The sequence below is a fragment of the Parasteatoda tepidariorum genome, chromosome 10, assembly GCF_982258835.1.
Source record: "Parasteatoda tepidariorum strain Cologne lab strain chromosome 10, Ptep-v5.0, whole genome shotgun sequence".
Lineage (NCBI taxonomy): Eukaryota > Metazoa > Arthropoda > Arachnida > Araneae > Theridiidae > Parasteatoda > Parasteatoda tepidariorum.
The window spans coordinates 70,574,181-70,597,218 of NC_141764.1; the positions used below are offsets into that span (position 1 = coordinate 70,574,181).

The following is a 23,038-nucleotide window of genomic DNA, read 5'->3' on the forward strand; positions in this document are numbered from 1 at the left end:
GAATTTTATTTTATAACCGTCGTTGAACAGCCGACCCAATTTTGGGTTTATGACAACTAGTATTCAACTCGGTAGCCTTGTAATTTTGAACCCAATCCAGAAGACAAGGGAACACCTGGATCAAGCATTGGAAGAAATCGGCCTTCGTGGAGAACTTTTCGATGGAACTAACCTGCATTTGCGTTACACGGAAAAGAAAACAACGAAAGCCTCCCACAGTTAGCCTTACGGCAAGGGGACTATATAGCACATGATCCGTCTACCTATGAGGATATTTTAAGTCACCTCTGTGGTCTGTGCAAGCCGGGTGCGGAATTCGTATTGACTAGCTATCGCTGGGATTCGAACCCGGTTCACCTCTTTGGAAGGCAAACAGCCACCACAGGTACTAAGTAATTAGCATAGTTGAGGTTACTCATTGGAACCTTTAAGGCTGAGTACTAGAATGTGAAGATCATTAGATCAAAAGTTATTCAGCGTGAGCCGTTCTTTATTTTATGAACGTAAATTTTCTCAAAATAAAAAAAAAACAGTATATTAGTTATTCAAAAATGGAAATGACAACATATGTTAAAATAATAAAAATATTCAAACTGAAACTGAATACATTTCATGATTATTTCTTTTTTTTAAAAAAAAAAATCTGATAGTGTGATTATTCAAAATCAGCTAATCATTGTCGTCATAGGTAAATTCTTTTCGTTAAAACTGGATGTTTAAGATAAAGAAATCGATGATGCTTACTCATATTGTGCGTAGCTATGCCATCACCGATACAACACGTTGTTTTAACTGTTGTAAGGTGCACTTATTCAATGTACACTATTCGTCTGCCCCACCCTGTGCAACATACCGCATTCAAATATCGATTTCATTTATAGAAAAAAAATTACCTAATCTGGCAATACCTCGTTCACGCAGAGCAAAGGTCACACACGCTGATACCTGCCTCGCGTGTTATCTTCATTCTGTAAAAAGAATCAATGCAGGGGGGAGAAGAAAAATTGATAGCAAAGGTGTAAAAAGAAAAAAAATTAAAGGAAAGTGAAATAGGGAAAGATCTGTGATGAAATTGTCAGTAGGCAGATATTCGTTTCTTGGTTGCGCTCACGATTTGTCGATTTTTATTGCGTAGTTTTTGAATGTCAAACCTTAATGTGAAGAAAAGAACTTCACTCATCATACAGAGATGATACAGGTGTTTTGATTAGAACACCTGGTTAAATTGTGGGAAGATCCAGTAAAACGATTTCGGAAAGATGGAGAATAATTCTGTCGCCAGCAGCTGGAATTCTTGGTGAGTATGTCATTATGTATCTCAGTTTCGAAGAAGTTGGGAGAATAGATCGGTTGGAATAATAATTAAATAATCGTTTGCACTATTGGTATTTGTTGCTACAGTTTACTGATTATCAAAATTATTGATGCTGTTACCATAGTTAATTTATTGAATTATTGGTTTTGTTTTTTCTGTTGACCGAATTATGGGTGCTGTTACTATAGTTTTGAAGAAGTTTGGAAGAAAAGATCAGTTGGAATAATTAATCAATCGTTTTTGTACTATCGGTATTGTTGCTACTGTTTACTGATTATCAAAATTATTGATACTGTAAACATAGTTAATTTATTGGTTTTGCTTCTTCTGTTGACCGAATTATGGATCTGTTACTATAGTTTTGAAGAAGTTTGGAAGAAAAGATCAGTTGGAATAATAATTAAATAATCGTTTGCACTATTGGTATTTGTTGCTACAGTTTACTGATTATCAAAATTATTGATGCTGTAACCATAGTTAATTTATTGAATTATTGGTATTGTTTCTTCTGTTGACAGAATTATGGGTGGTGTTACTATAGTTTTGAAGAAGTTTGGAGAAAAGATCAGTTGGAATAATTAATAAATAATCGTTTTTGTACTATCGGTATTGTTGCTACAGTTTACTGATTATCGAAATTATTGATACTGTAGCCATAGTTAATTTATTGGATTATTGGTTTTGTTTCTTCTGTTGACCGAATTATGGGTGCTGTTACTATAGTTTTGAAGAAGTTTGGAGAAAAGATCAGTTGGAATAATTAATAAATAGTAGTTTTGCACTGTTGGTATTGTTGCTACAGTTTACTAATTATCGAAATTATTGATGCTGTAACCATAGTTAATTTATTGATTTTGCTTTTGTTGACCGAATTATGGGTGCTGTTACTATAGTTTTGAAAAAGTTTGGAGAAAAGATCAGTTGGAATAATTAATAAATAGTAGTTTTGCACTGTTGGTATTGTTGTTACCGTTTACTGATTATCAAAATTATTGATGCTGTAACCATAGTTAATTTATTGAATTATTGGTTTTGTTTTTTCTTTTGACCGAATTATGGGTGCTGTTACTATAGTTTTGAAGAAGTTTGGAAGAAAAGATCAGTTGGAATAATTAATAAATAATCGTTTGCACTATTGGTATTGCTGCTACAGTTTACTGATTATCAAAATTATTGATGCTGTAACCATAGTTAATTTATTGGTTTTGCTTCTTCTGTTGACCGAATTATGGGTGCTGTTACTATAGTTTATTGGTACTGTTATTGTAGTTAGTTTACTGAGTTACTTCAACTATTGACTTTTGGAATTGCTGGAAAGTGAGATATGAAAAATTCTTATTAAACTGTCAGTAATCGTATTTTAGAGGTGTTCAAGAATTGCTGTTTATTATGGCGTAATTTTTTATTGCCAACGCTAAATAAAGGAAATTACACATCATATATTGTACAAGTGTTTTGATTAGAGCACTTAGTTAAATTGTGGAAAAATCTAGTAAAGTGATTTCGAAAAGATGGAGAATTCTGTAGACAGCAGCTGGAAATTTTGGTGAGTATGTCTGATCTTTTGTGTTATAGTTTGCGTCTCAATTTTGGGGAAGTTGGGAAACTGATAAAGCCTCAGAGGTGTTTGCTTAATTGAAATCTATGTATATATGTATTTCTCTTACACGGCGACAAACACTCTCCATTTCTCTTTCGTATGGAGAACAAAAAAATTTAAATATCAAGCGTGTGCGCTGTCACGAGCATGAAAGCGTAAATGTTCGTGTTCACAAATTTCTGATTGAAAATTCTTTTTTCGCATAGACAACGAAAAGCTAAAACAAACAGAGCCAGTTGGAAACCACTGCTTTATAATATCGTGCAAAATGTAAAACTTTCTATGTTGATCTGGAATAAAATGTTCCGATTTTTTAAATGCATTTAATCGCAAATCGCACATTTGTAATGCTTCGATGCTTTTTTTATATTATTTGATATACACTGCTCAAAAAAATTAGGGGAGCCATGTGCTTCCCTAATTCTTTTGAGCAGTGTATATATATGTTAATTGAAAACATTTATTGTATGTTAATTGAAAACAAAGATGAATTTACAAAGATGTTAAAAATGGTATTTAATGATAAGCAAAATCTTTGTCCTAGATTTATTATCGTAGAAAGTCTAATTCAAGCAATGAAGCATTAGCCTCAGTTCATTTAAAAAACAGGAGTAATATCGGTTGATGCCTGTTATTCAAATTTCTGCTTACGCCTGTTACTTATTATTTCTGTCGACATCTGTTATTCACATTTCTGTCGACATCTGTTATTCACATTTCTGTCGACATCTGTTATTCACATTTCTGTCGACATCTGTTATTCACATTTCTGTCGACATCTGTTATTCACATTTCTGTCGACATCTGTTATGCACATTTCTGTCGACATCTGTTATGCACATTTCTGCGGACATTCTGTTCACATTTCTGCGGACATTCTGTTCACATTTCTGCGGACATTCTGTTCACATTTCTGCGGACATTCTGTTCACATTTCTGCGGACATTCTGTTCACATTTCTGCGGACATTCTGTTCACATTTCTGCGGACATTCTGTTCACATTTCTGCGGACATTCTGTTCACATTTCTGCGGACATTCTGTTATTCACATTTCTGTCGACATCTGTTATTCACATTTCTGCGGACATTCTGTACTGTTGACTGTTATGTGTCTTTGAACTTAACATTCTTAACCCATATTCTTGTCAAAAATACCCAAGTTATTTTATTTATTTGAAAATTGGGGGCTCTTTTTTTTTCTTCATAATATGACAGATTTGTTTTAGTTTTCTAAAATAAAGTATGCTTTTACGGTTTATTTAAATTTTTTTTTTAAATGAATTAATCAATATAATGTTTAGTTAAGCAAACAATCTTCTATCAAAATTTTATTTAAATTCTCATAACAGCTTAGTACCATTTCTAACTCAAAGATAAAAACTTGATTCGTGAAACGGTTTAGTTTTTCTGCTTCATTTCATTCACTTAATTGACGTACACTACTTTCTCTCTCTTTTGTAAGTGCCTTTCGGCTTCTCTTTGTTCAAAAAGAACTTTTCCATTGTAATTATTCATTCCTCGCCATTTAGAAAACATCGAAACTCATTTGTTTGAAATGATCCCGATGTATTGTCCCTGCCTATCTGCAGGAACACTTGTTGCCTGATCACGCTAACTATGCGACGGTCTAAATAAAAATAATGCTAGGTATTTGAAATTAAAAGAGTGATTAGATAACCTATTATATGCTAAATATGAAATGGAATTGTTATAAAAGGACTGGGTTGTTTGAGTAATATTGCTAATTGATATTGGTTAATTTTGCTACGGGGCAATCATGAATATCTATGTATTTTAATCCCAACATATGCACTCGAATTTTTAAATTCTCGTCACAAAATCCGACTGTTCCATATTCGATATTCATAGAAATCGTAGAGAATGTTGAACTATAATACCTTTTGAATTTGTTGTAGCATTAATATAGTAAGTTTCACTATCTTATTTTTTAATTTTTTTTACATCGTTCAATTTTAATATTTAAATTTTAGTTTCCTTTAAAGTTTAATAGAGTTTCTTTAATTTAGCTTCAAAAAATTCGTAAGAAACAATACCTTATTTATCTTGGTAAAAATGGCTGGCACGCAATTAGGTATAAGTAAAAAATTTTACTTTTTATACCTTATATACATTGAAATACTTATAATTTCTAAACTATCTGATTTGTTTTAGTTTTATTTGGTTGTAAGAAATTTCATAGGAAAAATATCTAACATATGTAGATATTTCTTGCCATTTTTTCTCTTTTCTATCTGTGAATTCAAGATGGTGGCTTTAGGGAGGGAGGACAATCATTAGACATACATTTTAGGCCGCAACTTTTAAAACAATTTCTAATTATCAAATCATTTTCATATTCAATTATGCTTTTGGACTGGCTTAAACACAAAAGGGTTCATAACTGAGAAAAAAATGGTTCATAAAAAAGCAACAACAAAAAAAAACTATATCAAGCACAGGGGTCTGTTTAGAAGAAATTTGGGTCCGTTAACGGACCCTTCACAAAATATTTTAACTTAGAAACGGACCCTTCACAAAATGATTTTTCTTTTAATCGGACCCTTCACAAATTTCTTCATTATTGTTTTGTTAATCGAATAAATCCTTCTCAGGAAGGGGGGGGGGAAGAAGGACAGATGTAAACGAACTAAATTTTGTCTTCGGCAGGCGCTTCTTCCTTTATTCGTCCGAAATGAATGTTCAGCAGTATAGGCCAAATACCAAATATTTATATGTTGCATCCCTAATTTAGTACTTGCAATTGCTGTTTATTTTTTAAAATTTAATTTTTTTAATTATAATTTTACAGTGTTGAGCATAATCTTGTATGTCTTTACAATTTTACAACTCCTTGAAAAAGTTTTTTTGCAATAACAGACCCTATTTGCACAAATTTACAAAAGCGGACCCTGGTTGAAAGAATGTGACTTAACGTTTATTTTATATTCACAAACTACGAGCAATTTTTTCACAATTTTACAAAAACGGACCTTTCACAAAATGTCTGGACAGACCCCTGAATCGTAAAGTGAGTTTTTTCTGAACGCTCCCAAATTAGAGCTATTCATTTGGCGCTAATATGTAAATTTTCCGAATAGCCTGTAAATTTTTTTACCTGCAGTTATACCGTAAATATTTCATTTAGGTACATTTGAAATAGTATTCACGCTTGTATTTCTAAAATGAGGGAATATTCAAGGTGTTTAGTAATCGCCCTCTTGATATATATTTTTAGAAATCTGTTAAAAAGAAAATGGCTGTGCATATTTAGTGTCGCGAGAGAAAAAGGAAACGTTATCGAAACCTGACGAATCATTAACGAGTAAAAAGAAATTTGAAGGATCCAAAATCTGATTGATTGTCTGGGGATATCTGGAGGAAATAAAAGGCAATTATTAGACTTGCCTCTAATTTTCATTGGGTTTTCAAACTGTTTTTCATAGTTTTAATCCCGTCTTCCTCAATTGTCATATTTCTATAATGTTTTAATTTTTTCCTAAATATTAGAAATTTTTTTTAATATTTATATTTAATCTTAATATTTATTTATTTAATCCTAAAATGTTTATTTTCTAAAAACATACATGTGGTGGTAACAAAACAACTGAGTTTTATTTCGATCATATTGTATTGTGAAAACTATAATACCTGACAAAATTTTGCTTGACTAATTTGAAACAAGTATAATTTAATAAACAACATAATTTAGTCAACTCCAGGTTTGCTATTTTTTCTTCATTAACTGCATTATAATTTTAAAATTACTCCTTTTTTTATACCTAAGCAATGTTTCTTTGTTTTTTAAATACAGTATTTGAATATTAATTTTCTTTTTCTCATTCTAGGTAAGTGAATTTTGTTTTAATTCAACTTTTTGTGAAGAATTAAAGGTATGATAGTTTAATTTCTTCAAATTTATTTATTTCCTTATAATAACCTTTATGCTTCATCCATGAAAATTACAAACAAAAAAAAAAGAAATTTCTTTTAAAAACAAAAAACTGGATATTAATGTTGTATAATCTTTAACTTTTTGCTTAAAATGCCTATCTTTTTAATTTAAACAGTTTTTGTTAAATTAAAACTCATTTAACAAACATGAGCACGATGGATTTTATAATTTTGATTCCAGGATTCTTACATAAAACTTAATTATTATTTTAATGAAAAAATTCTAAAAATGCAAAATTAAATTTTAAAATTTATTAAAAATTTTAATTATGAAAGCATGAGTGTTTCATAGAAAATAATTTTAAGCTACAAGGATCATGTTATGTAGCCAAAATGTGATATTAGTTACCGCAAAATGGTAAAAATATACACTGTCAATTAACATGTTAAACTAATTTAAATTTGTTGTATTTTAAATTCCCATGTCAGGGGTCTGTTTGGAAGAAATTTGGGTCCGTTAACGGACCCTTCACAAAATATCTTTTTATAAAAACGGACCCTTCACAAAATGATTTTTCTTTTAATCGGACCTTTCACAAGTTTGTTTATCTTCATTATTATTTTGTTAATCGAATAAACCCTTTCCAGGGCAGAAAACAAGAAAGATGGATGTAAACGAATTAAGTTTTGGCTTCGGCAGACGATTCTTCCATTATTCGTCCAAAATGAATATTCTGTCTGCGTTCAGCAGTATAGGCTAAATACCAAATATTTGTATGTTGCATTTCTAATTTAGAAGCAGCAATTGTTGTTTATCTTTGAAACTTTAATTTTTTTAATTATAATTTTTCAGTGTTGAGCATAATCTTGTATGTCTTTACAATTTAAAAACTCCTTGAAAAAAAATTTTTTTTTTTTTTTGCAATAACGGACCCTATTTGCACAAATTCATAAAAGCGGACCCTGGTTGAAAGAATGTGAGTAATTTTTTCACAATTTCACGAAAAACGGACCTTTCTCAAAATGTCTGGACAGACCCCTGCATGTATATTTAAACAGGATTTACGAAATTTTATGGCTTTATTGCTTATAATAATTAAAGTAATAAGTAGTTAAGTACTTAATTTACGTCGCACTAGAGTTGCAAAATGGGCTTTATTGGTGACTTTCTGGGAAACATCCCCGAGGAAGATCCAAAAACATGGCATCGCAATTTTGATCCTCTTCAGAAGGGGTGGCTCCCCTGCTTTGATAGCCCGACAACCTGCGCGCGAAGTCGAGCACTTCGCGGTAGAACATTTTAACGAGGACCGATACTGCACACCCTTGGTCCTTACGCAGGCTGATCAAAGTAGTCACCCACCCACTTACTGACCGCATCCAGTGATGCTTGACTTCGGTGTTCTTCTGGGAACCGTGTCTTTACTATCAGTCCACTGCGGGACTCAAAGTAATAGATAAAAGTAACAAATTGCTAAGTTTTCTGGTATAGGATGTTACAAAAAAAAAATTTTTTTTTTCGTTCGTTATTTATTTCAAGTCTCTAAGACCTCTGAAAGTTTTAAAAAATTTTAATAAATATGAGAAAATTGCATGACCTAAACGCCTCTAAAGTTATAAAATAAGTATTTTTTCTGAAATTTGAAAAAAATTTCAAAATCTTAAGCGTCTCTTTTTTATTGTAGGGTACTGCGTATTTGATTAAACAAATTGATTCGAGTAAAAGAATAGATCGAAGCAAAAGGAGGTATTTCAAACTTAATTAAAATAAAAAGTAAATTTCTGAATGAACAATTAACTTTCTAAAAATGTAAATGTTGATTTGGTACGCATTTTAAAACTGATATTAAACCAAAAATATTTCAGTGACAACTCAATAGTACAAATTAGAGCATTTTTATTTCCTTTTGATAATATACCAATTAATGAGAAGTTGTAATTTTCTTCTAAAAAATGTAAGCGCGTGTAAGAAAAATTGTGATAAGTGATTATTTTTTAGATTGTTTAAACTTAGAAATAGGCTCAGACAATGAGCTTATCTTGGCCATTGTATCGAAAATAGGCTGTATTATCTGCCCTATCTTTTTTCATTCAATTTGTAGCAAATCTTACTGAATAAGTTTCCCTGTTATCGTTAAGCTGAGCAGTTTAAAATTTTTTAGATATGGACTAGAGATTATAAAATTGATAAATGTATACTGGTTTAATGCCTTCTGCTATTAAATTATAGATGCATATTTATGATTTTAATCTTTTTATTCTGTGTGTTAATTCTAAAAATTATTGTAATCAACCAAAAAAAATGTAGAAAAATCTTAAAAACTTTATTTTCTTTGTTGAATTTTGCTATGAAAAATGACTAAGCGAGTCAACAATTATTTAATATTCTAAGTGAGAAAGTGTTTTTAAATTTATATTTACGAAACTTTTTGCCGAATACAAAATATATATATTAATATATTTTAAATTTACATTTTGAAAACAGTAGCAAAAACAATGCTGTAAAAACTCATTAAGAATGTGCATTTAAATAGCATAACTATTGAGTGCCTTTAGGAAAACAGACTAAATTGCTTTTTTTTTTATTCAAGAATTTGATATAACTCAAATGCATTTCTATGAAGGAAAACGTTCTTGAATTATAACGAAAACTTCTAGTAATTTTTGTCAAAAATTCTATTGCAGTTTTTATTAAATACACATTTAAATTTTCTATACAAACTATTGTAGAAAAATGCAATGTATTAAAAATGTATTTCAAGGAACATTTCAAAAATGCATTTTTAGCATTTTTAAATGAATTTCTTAAAAAATATAAATAATTTGTTTACTTTAAATTATAATGTTTAAAATGATAATGTTATGAAAATTCTAAATAATTTTTAAATATTTATAATAAAACGATTGATTAAAACTAAATATTTAAAAAAATTTAATTTTACTTTAAAATGTTCATTCAACGTAAGAAATATGTTTTGAAAAGTAAATTGACAATGTTTTCAGAATGCAGAAATAAAAAAAATACTATACTTTAAAAAAACTAATTTAATGTGCTCTTAGATACTTTTAACAAAAAATAACAGCAATTAGACTAAAAGATAAGTGCCTCAGAAATCATTCGAAATCTTCCTAATGTTTAGTAGTCTTTAAATGTTTTTTTTTATTTGATGATAAATAAAAGAAGTTTCTTTTTAAAAAAATGCATATTTCGTTTTATGGTAGATTAGTGATAAATGTAACCATGCTCGACATAATCCCTGGGATGTTTTAAAAACGCATTTTTTATTCATGGATAATTTCTCATCCCATCTCAAGTAAACTGCAGCTCTAGCAGAATTTCCCTCAAATTCCAAAGATTTTCTTCATATTTATAGATATATATATTTTTTTCGTTACAAGTCGTAGATTTTTGTTGAAGATTTGTTTTATGATGTATCTTCCAATCTCCATTGAATGGTGGTATTCTTTTTGAATTTTAAAGCGAAATTAGACTGTAAAATTGGAAACTATGCTTTTTATTTATATTCTTACTTTGTTGTGGTGGTTTAAGATATGCAAATAATGTATCGTACGTATTGTGGAGTAAAAACAAAGAAACTAGTGAATAAAAATAAACTTTTTGTTGCTGATTTGTTGAAAATATTTTAAACGTATATATTTTTTTTAAAAATATTTTTTTATACGTATATATATATTTTTAATATTTTTTAAACGTATCTATATTTTCTTAAAAATTATTAAATGAGCTTTAGTGACGTCATGAAACATGCTGTCCAGTTAAAGATATTTTAAGCGTATATATTTTAAGAATATATATATTAATTGTGCTTTAGGGATGTCACGAAGATTGTTGTCACATTGAAATATTTAAACGTATTTATTTAAAAACAAATATATTAAATGTGTTTTAGGGACGTCACGAAATATGTTGTCACGTTGAAGATATTTTAAACGTATATATTTTAAGAATATATATATTAAATGTGTTTTAGGGATGTCACGAAGATTGTTGTCACATTGAAATATTTAAACGTATTTATTTAAAAACAAATATATTAAATGTGTTTTAGGGACGTCACGAAATATGTTGTCACGTTGAAGATATTTTAAACGTATATATATTTTAAGAATATATATATTAAATGTGCTTTAGGGATGTCACGAAGATTGTTGTCACATTGAAATATTTAAACGTATTTATTTAAAAACAAATATATTAAATGTGTTTTAGGGACGTCACGAAATATGTTGTCACGTTGAAGATATTTTAAACGTATATATTTTAAGAATATATATATTAAATGTGTTTTAGAGATGTCACGAAGATTGTTGTCACATTGAAATATTTAAACGTATTTATTTAAAAACAAATATATTAAATGTGTTTTAGGGATGTCACGAAGATTGTTGTCACATTGAAATATTTAAACGTATTTATTTAAAAACAAATATATTAAATGTGTTTTAGGGACGTCACGAAATATGTTGTCCCGTTGCGGATATTTTAAACGTATATATTTTAAGAATATATATATTAAATGTGCTTTAGGGATGCCACGAAGATTGTTGTCACATTGAAATATTTAAACGTATATATTTAAAAACAAATATATTAAATGTGTTTTAGGGACGTCACGAAATATGTTGTCCCGTTGCGGATATTTTAAACGTATATATTTTAAGAATATATATATATTAAATGCGCTTTAGAGACGTAACGAAGATTGTTGTCAACTTGCAAATATATTAAATGCATGCATTTTTTTAAAAAAAATATTAAATGTGCTTTAGTGATGTCACAAAGATTGCTGTCACATTGAAATATTTAGACGTATATATTTAAAAACAAATATATTAAATGTCAGGGACGTCACGAAGATTGTTTTCACGTTAAAGATATTTTAAACGTATATTTTTAAAAGAATATTAAATATGCTTTAGGGACGTCGTAGAAATACCTGCCACGTTGAAAATATATGAAACGTAATTATTTTATAAAAAGAATTATTAAACGTGCTTTCGGGACGAAGTTTGTGGTCACTTTGACGATATTTTAAATGTGCACTTTTTTTTATAAAAAAATATTAAATGTCCCGCCTTCTTTAGGTACAATCTTTCTTACTTAAAACGTTTAACATTTGTAATAAAGTAAAATTACAGTTAAGTTGAAAACTACAGTGCTTCAAAGTATAAATTATAAAAGTAACTTTTTTAAAAATGAATTGTATAAAAAAATTTATTTCATTTAATTATTTTAACGAAATAAAGCTATTAAGAAACTAGATCCACATAAATAATTTAAATCTTCTAAATGCTTGGTATGTAGAGTCAATCGTTCAATGACAGGTAAAAAAGATTTTTAAAAAAAGGCAAAAAGTTTGTTTTATGATAGGTTAGTGATAAATGTGACCATAATTGACATTATCACTGGTCTGTTTTAAAGATGTATTTTTTAGTCATGAATAATTTCTCAAATTCTATAGCCATTATATTTCCTTCACCTTAACTATTTCTATTTGTTACAAACCTCAAATTTTGTTTTTGTTGAAGATTTGTTTTATAATATATCTTTAAATCTCCTTTGAATGGCGGTATTTCTTTTGAATCTCTAAACAAAATCAGACAATAAAATTCTAAAATGACTTTCTTTTCATTCTTATATCGATGATTAGTTTAAGATTTATAAATAATGATAATCGATTATTATGGTTATTGATTATCATGTATGTTATAACCATCAATGTTTAAGAATAAACACCGAAGAAATAAGGATAATCGATTATAATGACCATTGACGATCATGTATATCATAACCTTCATCGCTTTTCTATGTATAAGAATAAATACTAAGTAAATAAGGATAATTGATTAATCATTGATATTCACATATCATCAATAATTAATCAATCATCCTTATTTGCTTAGTATTTATAACTATCAATGTACAAAAATAAACACTAAGCGAATAATGATAATCGGATGTGATCATTGATTAATACGTGTATAATATCTAACAAGGACTTAACTTTAAGGTACAAAAATAAACCCTAAGCGAATAATGATAATCGGATATGATCATTGATTATTACGTGTATAATAACTAACAAGGACTTAACTTCAAGGTACAAAAATAAGCACTAAGCCAATAACAATCGGATATGATCATTGATTATTACGTGTATAATATCCAACAAGGCCTTAACTTCAAGGTACAAAAATAAACACTAAGCTAATAATGATAATCGATCATTGGTGATAATGTATATTATAACCATCAATGCCTTAACCTAAATGTTCAAGTGTAAAACACTGAGCAAATTATTAATTCAGTTTTGTAGTGAATATATTTTTGCTTGAGCTGTACATACGAATAATTCGTGACACACAATTGTAGACGGATATTATAAAACTTCTGATTCGGCATTTTAGACAAAACACTTTTTCTGAAATACATAACCGTGACATCAGAAACCATATTCTCGTTCACGTGCGTATAAATTAGACATCTTCAAAATCACGCGATGGCGGCCTTCAATAATTCGAATAGGGCAACAAAAAGGTTTCCTTTAAGTTCACCAAAGAATAAAATTTCCTCTATCCTTAATTATTTAATCCTATCCACGAGTACACGACTAAATGGCGTTAAACATTCCACTTCGTAAACACCCCGATTATTTATTTTCGAATATAATTACCTAAACATGAGTGTGTTGCAACGCTTGTTTTTGTTCCTTTTCGTTCATCGTTTTTTTAGTTGGTTACATCATTCATGCGGCTCTCTAGCGGATTCATACTTATATTTTTTTATTGCAGATTTATTCGAAATAAGTGTTTTTTTACTGAGTCACGAATTAAATACTTCTTGGATGAATCACATGTTGATTCCATGTGCGAGGTGTTTTTTATATCGACGTCTAAAAACTGTGAATGTTTTGTTCCTTGATGAAAAGTCGTCCTCCTCGTTAAGAATTAGAGTAATGAGCGTTTAATGAGGCAATTAAGCCATGTCTTGCAAATTTTGAGCGAGATTCTGAGGCTTTGATAAGAGGATACCCTAAATATTACCTAAATATTTTCTTAGAAAAAATATTTCCTTAGTCATGATCTATTTGTAATTCATTTATTTCTTGCTGGGTTTTTTGCAGCTAAATTAAACTTCTGTATCACCAAATGCCCTACTTTGTAAAAAGTGCGCCGAATAAAAAAAAATAATTTTAAAGTTTTTTTTTAATTTGAAAATTAGGTATACTCTAGCAGGGGGGGGGGCATTTTAAAAATCTGTAAAACTGAAATAATTCACTGGAAGCACTACCAATAATCTTCCTAACTTGCCTTGAATGTAATTTCTCTGATCCTAACAATTTTCTTCTTTTGTTATAACCTCACTTAAGAATTCTAGCTTTCAGTTTCTCTATTTTCTAATTTCCCTGCTCTTTTCTCTCTTTTACTAGGACAGAGAATTGCTTTGTAAATTTGTTAAAAAAGGAACTTTAATTTCTTATTTTGTTTGAACTAAAAATAGCATCAGAAAAATTTTTTATTTAAAATTTGAATTTCCATTCAATTCTATTTATTCATAAATATCCGAATTTTACATTGGAGCAATTTTTCCTTTTGTTTTGACAGAAAGGAGGATCAAGCCTTTTTTTTACACAAAAATGTTTAGACCAAAATATAAAAAAACATTATGTTTAACTAATTTTATATATTTTAGCTTTCCTTCCTTTTTTCATTCAAGTCTCATTTTCTATTGGAATGAATTTTTTCTTTTCGTTTTCTTAAAAAAGATCCCTCCAGTTTTACCCTTTTTTAGGGCCAAAAATAAGTTTAGACCGAAACTAACTAAGAAAACAATTATTTAAAGTTATTTATTTATTAAATCTTTATTCTGATTGATTTTTCTTCATAGACAAATTTCATTTCCCATCGGAATAATTCCCCCATGGGGTCTTAACTGCAATTTTAACGAAAATGGGATTGTTTATTGACAAGTAAGCACAAAATTCACAATAAATAAAAAGGTAGCTAACGGAAAAACAGTATAACTGAAAAAGGAGATAGAGGATTCGATCAAAGTTGTGAAGCTTAACAGTAATACTACGTAAGATATACGCAAAACAACTGAAATACTACATCAGAGAAAAACATTACCTGTAATCTCTTTACAGGTAATGTTTTTTTTTATTGGGTGTTTTTACTAGGAGTTTAAAGAATAATTTTTTTTTTAACTCTTTGTGAAAAAAAAAATTATTATTTAAACTCCTTCTGGACCTGGGGACGGAGGAAGAAACTATCCCTAAACCCACATTTTCCGAGATTATACGTGCTAAACAGTTCGTATGCGTACTAAAGCGAGATGTAATACGAGAGTTCCGAATTAAAATCAAGTCTTTATGATATTGGGTCGCTAGGATCAGAACTGTGGGCAGTGAAGGGAGAATAGCACTATCACGTATGATTGCAGTCCTGAAAGGGTTAAACCAACTCTTCCTAGAGGAGAGAAGACCTCCGCACGGGTTACCATAAATGAGAAATCCAATCCTTTAGTAGTCCGAACGTGGTGACATCTTTCGTATTTCCGCCACTGCGCAGTTTACCAGCCCGAACTGTTCTCAAAGCACTCACAGTGGATAGTTTGTGAATGTGGTAATTCATATCCTGAAACTTCTAGGTTTAAATATTTTTATTAATTGCGGTTTTGATATAGCAAACAACTGAAAAAATTATCACTTATACAGCAGAAACATAAGCAAGTAAAGCAGATAAAGCAGAAACATTTAAGGGTAACATCACCCAGTCACAACGACAAGAAAGCGCCAATTAGTTAGGTGACACAGTGAGGTGACAACTACTTCTAGCATTACATGCCTTTTATACAAATTCAGCAATGACATGCACACAGAATGACGTCACTTACGTTATCTTTAAGCGAAAATATTCCTGTTGTCACCTTAATTCTGTTAATTCAATATGCCACTCCGGGAGTAATATACCACTCCGGCACAAACAAAGTGACATCTTATTTTCCTCCACTGCGCAGTCTCCGTCCGACAACTAAATTGATCCGTGCAGAGGCCTTCTCTCTTCTAGGAGGTGTTGGTTAAACTCACAGTAATTGAAATCTCCTCATACTGCAACGAATTCGTCATATAGTCATAGTTTTTAGTTCACTCTCAAATAAATGAATATTTTTCTTTAATATCTACTAAACAAAAGAAAATGTTTTAAAAAATCATTGTAAAGGGTATTGAATAAAATGGCACTTTCCTCTGTTCCATTTGATAGAATTTTAAAAAAACCTTGTTCAAGTTCAAGCTCAAATTTCGATGAATGGCAATGGTCATTTATTCAAGGAAGCGAAAAATTTCTTCTCTATCTGTACTGAAAACTTACATAATAATGAGAAAAATTGAACTTTACTGAGTATAATAAGTTAATGGGGTCTCTTTAGCAACAAAAGCTACCGCCCATTAAACCCTTTAACTTGATCGATTCCCCGTTATTAAATGTTAAAATTAAGGTTGGTTTGGAGCTATTAGTTGGTGGCTCCGTTTAATGACCACCTTTTAGAATAACGCATGGAAGGAAAAACTAAACGGGAGCTGTAAAACCCCGTTAATTGTTTCCAGTAATGATAGTATTAAGACAGAAAATGAGGCATTTCTTTCTCTGAGATGTTCCCCGAAACCGGACATATTTATGGAAAATTATGTTCGAAAGTTCTTCTTCCTCTTCTCTGCGTAAATTGCTGTCAAATAATCGTTTTAAAAATGGGACTTGGTTCAAAAAATAATTGGAATAATTAGTTTAAAAAGGGATCCGGTGTTTATTAAGTGTGAAATATGTTTTCTCCAGTAATTATTTTGGTTTGAGAAGTTTTTGAAACTGGATGCTAATTGAGTTGTGTTCATTGAAGTTTAATAATTTGGTTTGAAAATATATAAATGTATGTATAAGTCTTAATTTATTTCTATTTTTTTTATTTTAGTTGATAGGTATTTATTGAGAAATTCGAAAGTATTTAGTTCATTTCGTTTTTTTTCCCGTGTGGAAATGAATGTTAATTTTCTAATATTTTAAATAATTTCTAATATTTTTTAACATTTTAATGTCAATTTTCTAATATTTTATTGTCCATTCAGCTGACCGGACTGTGATGGGGGTCAAGGAACTGGCCCTGCATCCGAAGGGTTCTGGGTTCGGATCCCGGACAAGGCATGGATGTTCTTTCTCTGTTCCATCTGTCCTTACGGCGGGAGCAGGCCCACCTACTATGGTGCCTTTGAGAAAAAAATAGAGCGTATTCTAGTCCGATATTTTTTGCCATTTTTTTTTAGCTGTAGCATGATCGCACCCGCATAAAATTTTTATTCTCTGCTAGCAAAAATACTGAGCCCAGTAATTTTTGACCTCCTCATTTGAAGTAAAGGTTTTATCGTCTAAAAAATCTTCTAGAAACCAGAACATTGCTGTAGACAACCCATTTTTCTTTCCCAGTGATGATGTTCTTCAAAAAAGAATAATTTTCTTGACGCTTGAGAAGCAAATCACTGACGTCTACGCAACGACGCAAATTTCCTTCTGTAAGAACATATGGAAACCATATGCCGTGGTGGCCCAGAGGATAGGGTGCTCGCCTTCCAATGAGGTGAACTGGGTTCGAATCCCAGCGATGGCTGGTCGATACAAATTCCGCATTCGATTTGCACCGCCCACAGTGATGACGTAAAATATCCTCAGTGGTAGATGGATCAAGGGGTTCAAGTTCCTTTGCCGTCAGACTAACCGTGGGAGGTTTCCGTGGTTTTTCTCCGTGTAACGGAAATGCGAGTTAGTTCCATCTAAAAGTCCTCCACGAAGGCAATATTTTTCTCAATTCTTGATCCTAGAGTTCCCTTGTCTTCTGGATTGGGTTCAAAATTGCGAGGCTACGGCGTTGAATATTGTTAGACGTAAACTCAAAATTGTGTCGGCTGCTTAAAAATTTTTATGAAATTAAATAAAATTGATGAGCGGTTGAATTCGATAACTTTATTCTCCCAGCGTTCTCGCGAATTATCGGTTTTCATCAATTAATGCCCTTATTGTGTCTCTAGGGTTAAATTAACGTGGAGCAACTTAATCTAAATTTTGCCGGATCGAAACTTTGCTAACCAGTTTCGGTACAGGAATACTGCCTATACATTTTCTCCATAAGCATGGGATAATTATTTTCGTGCTTGAACTGCATTTTAATTTTTCCTATCATGAAAAATTAAAATATGTCAAAAATTCTGTTTTTCACTTTCTATATTTTAAAGGGTACTTTCCAAAAACTACTACGTAGAAGCAATCAGACTTTTCACAAACAAGCCTCCCTATACAGCTATTAATATATATAATGATTATATGGGCTAAATATGAATTAAGTTCTTTGTTTGGAAAAAACGTAAATACTTTCCAAACAACCCAATACATTCATTCTAAGAACTGTACACGAAATAGTTATCGGTTCAAAAAGCACAAAATTATCGTTTCAAAAAACACAAAATAGTTATCGTTTCAAAAAATATAAAATAGTTATAGTTTCAAAAAATATAAAATAGTTATCGTTTCAAAAAATATAAAATAGTTATCGTTTCAAAAAATATAAAATAGTTATCGTTTCAAAAAATATAAAATAGTTATCGTTTCAAAAAATATAAAATAGTTATCGTTTCAAAAAATATAAAATAGTTATCGTTTCAAAAAACACAAAATAGTTATCGTTTCAAAAAATATAAAATAGTTATCGTTTCAAAAAATATAAAATAGTTATCGTTTCAAAAAATATAAAATAGTTATCGTTTCAAAAAATATAAAATAGTTATCGTTTCAAAAAATATAAAATAGTTATCGTTTCAAAAAACAAAATAGTTATTGTTTCAAAAAGCACAAAATAGTTATTGTTTCAAAAAGCACAAAATAGTTATTGTTTCAAAAAGCACAAAATAGTTATTGTTTCAAAAAGCACAAAATAGTTATTGTTTCAAAAAGCTCAAAATAGTTATCGTTTCAAAAGGCACAAAATAGTTATTGTTTCAAAAAGCTCAAAATAGTTATCGTTTCAAAAGGCACAAAATAGTTATTGTTTCAAAAAGCACAAAATAGTTATTGTTTCAAAAAGCACAAAATAGTTATCGTTTCAAAAAGCTCAAAATAGTTATCGTTTCAAAAAGCACAAAATAGTTATCGTTTCAAAAAGTTCAAAATAGTTATCGTTTCAAAAAGCACAAAATAGTTATTTTCAATCCTTTCAATTATTTTCACAAAATAAGACGCATCAATGCGCTTTATGACCATTATTTTTCAAATTTTATAAAATTTAAGAAATTATTTTAAATCATTTCTTTTAGAAGATGTTTATGTAATGTTTGACGTGATTTAATATCAGGAGAAAACAAATTTAACGTCTATAACATTGAGATTCAACATAAGACAATTCGCAAATTTTCATTCCATAAAAATTCCATCTTCTTGTTGAAAGATTGAAATAAAATAAAATGTAGCTTATTAAATAAAATGTAGCCCAAGATATTTAAAAACTGGCTCAATGGCTCCTACAATAAAAAATGAAGATCTAAAATGTTTTTCATCTGCCAACGTAAAAAGATGGAAAAGTGCTCTTATTAAAAACAGCATTTAAATTTGAAAGATTAGTTTCATAAAATAAGATGATAAAGTTAATGAAAAAATGTTGGGGGGGGGGGAACTCTCAAGTAGACTTTAGGAAAAAAAACTCAACTTAAAATAGTATTATTCCACTGAATACCAATTTAAATTATTTCTCGAGTTTCCGTTTTAAATTCTTTTTATGATCCAACTCAAAATTCTCTCGATTTTTTTTTACTTTTCCGTTGAATATTCTGTAGATTACTGTGCATTAAAAGAAAGTTGTGAATGAATTCTATCAAAAGTTACAGCTAGTTTTTTATCTGATATAAAAATAGTTTTTTTTTCATTTACCACACTACTTTTTATCTAGTATTTTCTACATTAAATACTTTATTTCAAGATGTATGATCACTTCAATTTTAAACTTTAGTAAAGTTATCAAATGAAAATTTTTAAAAGAAGTGCACCATAAAAATCCTGGCATTTTTTTTATAAGCGATAATGGCCGTCTGGTCTTTTTAACCTTACGATAGACTGCGCTGTTTGTCCTTGTTAATTTGTAAACCATATTTTAGTTCGCATTTTTGCAAGCTTTACGCATGCTGAGTCCCATTTGAAGACTAAATTCGGTGTATGATTATTTTATTTACTATATTTAATCTTATAAACGTCGTTGAAGAACCGACGAAATTAATTAGGTTTATGACTACTAATGTTAAACTCCGTAGCCATGTAATTTTGAACCCAATCCAGAAGACAAGAGAACTCCTGGATCGAGTATTGGGAGAAATTTGCCTTTGTAGTGGACTTTTTGATGGAGATAACCCGTATTTGCGTTACATAGAGAGGAAAACCTCTCATGGTTAGCCTGACTGCAAGAGGACTCTAACCTGCCCCTGTCAAGAAGGCAAGAGGATTGTCCCTCCCCGTCAGGGAGCATCCGGGGAATTTACGACTACTAATATTCAACTCAGTAGCCTTGTTATTTTGAACCAAATCCAGAAGACAAGAGAACCCCCGGATCAAGTATTGGGAGAAATTAGCTTTCGTGGAGGCTTTTTTGAGGGAACGAAACCGTTACATGGATTGGAAAACCATCAAATCCTCCCATCGTTAGCCTGATGACAAGGGGTCTCTTATTCACGATCCGTCTACTGCTGAGGATATTTTACGTCAGAACTGTGGTCGGTGTGAGCCAGGTGTGGAATTCGTACCGAGCTGCCATGGCTGGGATTCGAAACCGGTTCACCTCATTGGAAGGCGAGCGCTCTATCCTATGAGCCAACACGGCTCTCACCGTTTATGCTTAAAATTTCTACAGCCATCATTTTAGAGAGGATAAAAAATGAGTAATTACTTCGTAACTAAGTTTTTATTTTTTTAAAACCGCTTTTGTTCGCTATGTTTAAATACGATTTTTTTACTTGCCCAATTTTGTAATAATACCTAAACTTGTATTAACTGCAAACGGGAATAGGTTTGGCGTGGGAGACGAAATCTTGCAAACATTCCATTAGAACACTACAAGAATATATTATGAATGATGGATCTAATTGCAACCATAAAAAAACTCATAATTTTTTTTCCACGCGTGCTTACGCATTTTCGAACGTATTTCGGTATTTAACCAATTTCTCCGGATGTTTTTCTACTGTTACTGATGGAACAGGTGTCGGCCCTTGAAATAACAATTTGTTCGTGACACACAGAAAAAGCGACTGCGACATTTAAAATCCATTGAGAATCTAGAAATGGAAATGAAGATTTGCCGTGAAGAAATCGGCAGGTGCTTCAAGATCTAGTTCGACACAAGCAGATCGTTTGCGGGCTGCATTTCAAGGTGAATTTTGACAGTTATTTTATTCATTGTTTTTGCTTGAACATTAATATTTTTAAGGCTGTTTATTCAAAGACTCCGTCGTAATGAAAAATGATGCTTTTTTGCGAATAATATGCTATTGCTGTGAGTTTGCAACTGTTGCTCATGGCAATTAGGTCAAGTTTACCCTAAACTAAAGCCAGCGCAGTCTTACGTTTATTTTGAAAATGGCGCAAAACTTCAATATGGAGAAAGGCCACAGTTATGTGAAAATGAAAAGCGTTTGTGGTCTAATTTTTTAATACTTAAAAACTTACTCCAATCCTGCATTACTTAGGCTGATAAAAATTTGCAAAAACCGAGGATAAAGCAGCGATTTTGTTATTTTTCATCTAGGTGGAAAAATGTCGCCAAATCGGCGATTTTTTTTGAAAGGTTTAAAAACTTTTAAAATGGTTATGCTATTTGTCTGTTCTAAAGCCCAGATAATTCTGTGCGGAGATATTATATATATGGTTTAAAATCATCGCATTGTGTCAAGTGTAAGGCACTTAAACTAGGGCTTTTTTTTCTCATTTTGCTTGGCAACAGAGCTTCAAAAAACAGCGTTAATATATTTTCCATACTTTGTGTGCTTGGAGATTTTTAAAATAATAAAATAGAAGGCACTTTTAAGAATTTTGAAATGAAAATTCTTTTTGACATTCGGCGAGGAGACCATTTTTTAATTCAAATTGACCAGATATTTTTCAAATTTCAATTTTTTTTAATCCTAAATATAGACTACATATATCTTAGTTCAAAATGTCGTTTCTACTTTTTTTATCCTAAATGTAGACAGCATATTTTGAATCTCTCACTTCAGTTCCATTTTTATGACCATATGTTAACTCCGTTTGTTGTAATCCCATAATTGGTTCGATTTTTAATTCTAAATTTTATTTTATATCCCAGATGTAGACTGCAATTTTTTAATCCCAAAGTGTCATTCTATTTTTGTTGTGTGCAATTTTTCGATCCCGAACTTCAGCTCTATTTTTTAACTCATTGTTAGACTGATTAGAAAGTGTATCCTGGTTTTCATGCATAAATTATATGGAAATGCGAAAAAGGAAAAGACAACGAATCGTCTCTTAAAATAACTTTTTATTGATAGTACTTTCTAGGCTGTAAGATTTATTACGTTTCGCAGAACACAATATTAATATGCTTATTAATTATAGTGCTATATAAATTCATCTCACTATTTTTTTTTGCAATTATGTCGAATATTAATTGTCAAGTTTAATTAAAATATTATTTGACATTATACGTAAATTTGGGAAACAAATTATTCTCAAATTTCCAAATGTCCAATATATCTAAAAATTCAATAAAATACAAGTTCTACTATTTATGCAAAAGCAAAGAAGGAACGATTTTAGGCATTTATTTTTTATTTAGTTTAAATATCTCACTATTTTTTGTAGTTTATATTTCTGAGGTTTAGGAACGGGTCAGATTAGCATAGGTAACTTTTTATCTTTGTTTAAATTGGTGAAACAATTAGCCACAATTATTACTTGCAAATTTTTCTCAATGTCAGTTATGTATAAAAATGAATAGAAATTTAAATTTTAATGTTTTTTAAAAAAAAGTAAAAATGTATATTTTAGTATAAGTAACTCTTGCATAAATGCAAACTCTTCGTTTTAAACTTTCCAGTTTTTAAAAAAATTCCTTAATTTTTGATATTTTATTTTTTAAATTTCATTAAAAATGTAAATTTTTAATTCTTAT

General features: G+C 30.1%; 1 protein-coding gene across 26 annotated transcripts in view; it reads left to right on the top strand.

The window, feature by feature from the left end:
• LOC107436243 (uncharacterized) overlaps window positions 1-23,038 on the top strand; it is a 336,656-nt gene that overhangs the window by 169,725 nt on the left and 143,893 nt on the right. For 4 of the 26 annotated variants that reach the window (XM_087152639.1, XM_087152653.1, XM_087152640.1 and 1 more), the window contains exon 1: window positions 1,306-2,861. The exons of 16 other annotated variants lie outside the window; for them this stretch is intronic. In XM_087152639.1, the coding sequence (XP_087008765.1) occupies window positions 2,827-2,861 (35 nt within the window). In that variant the 5' untranslated portion in view covers window positions 1,306-2,826. 6 more of the 26 variants (XM_087152638.1, XM_087152650.1, XM_087152652.1 and 3 more) reach the window with 2 other exon arrangements.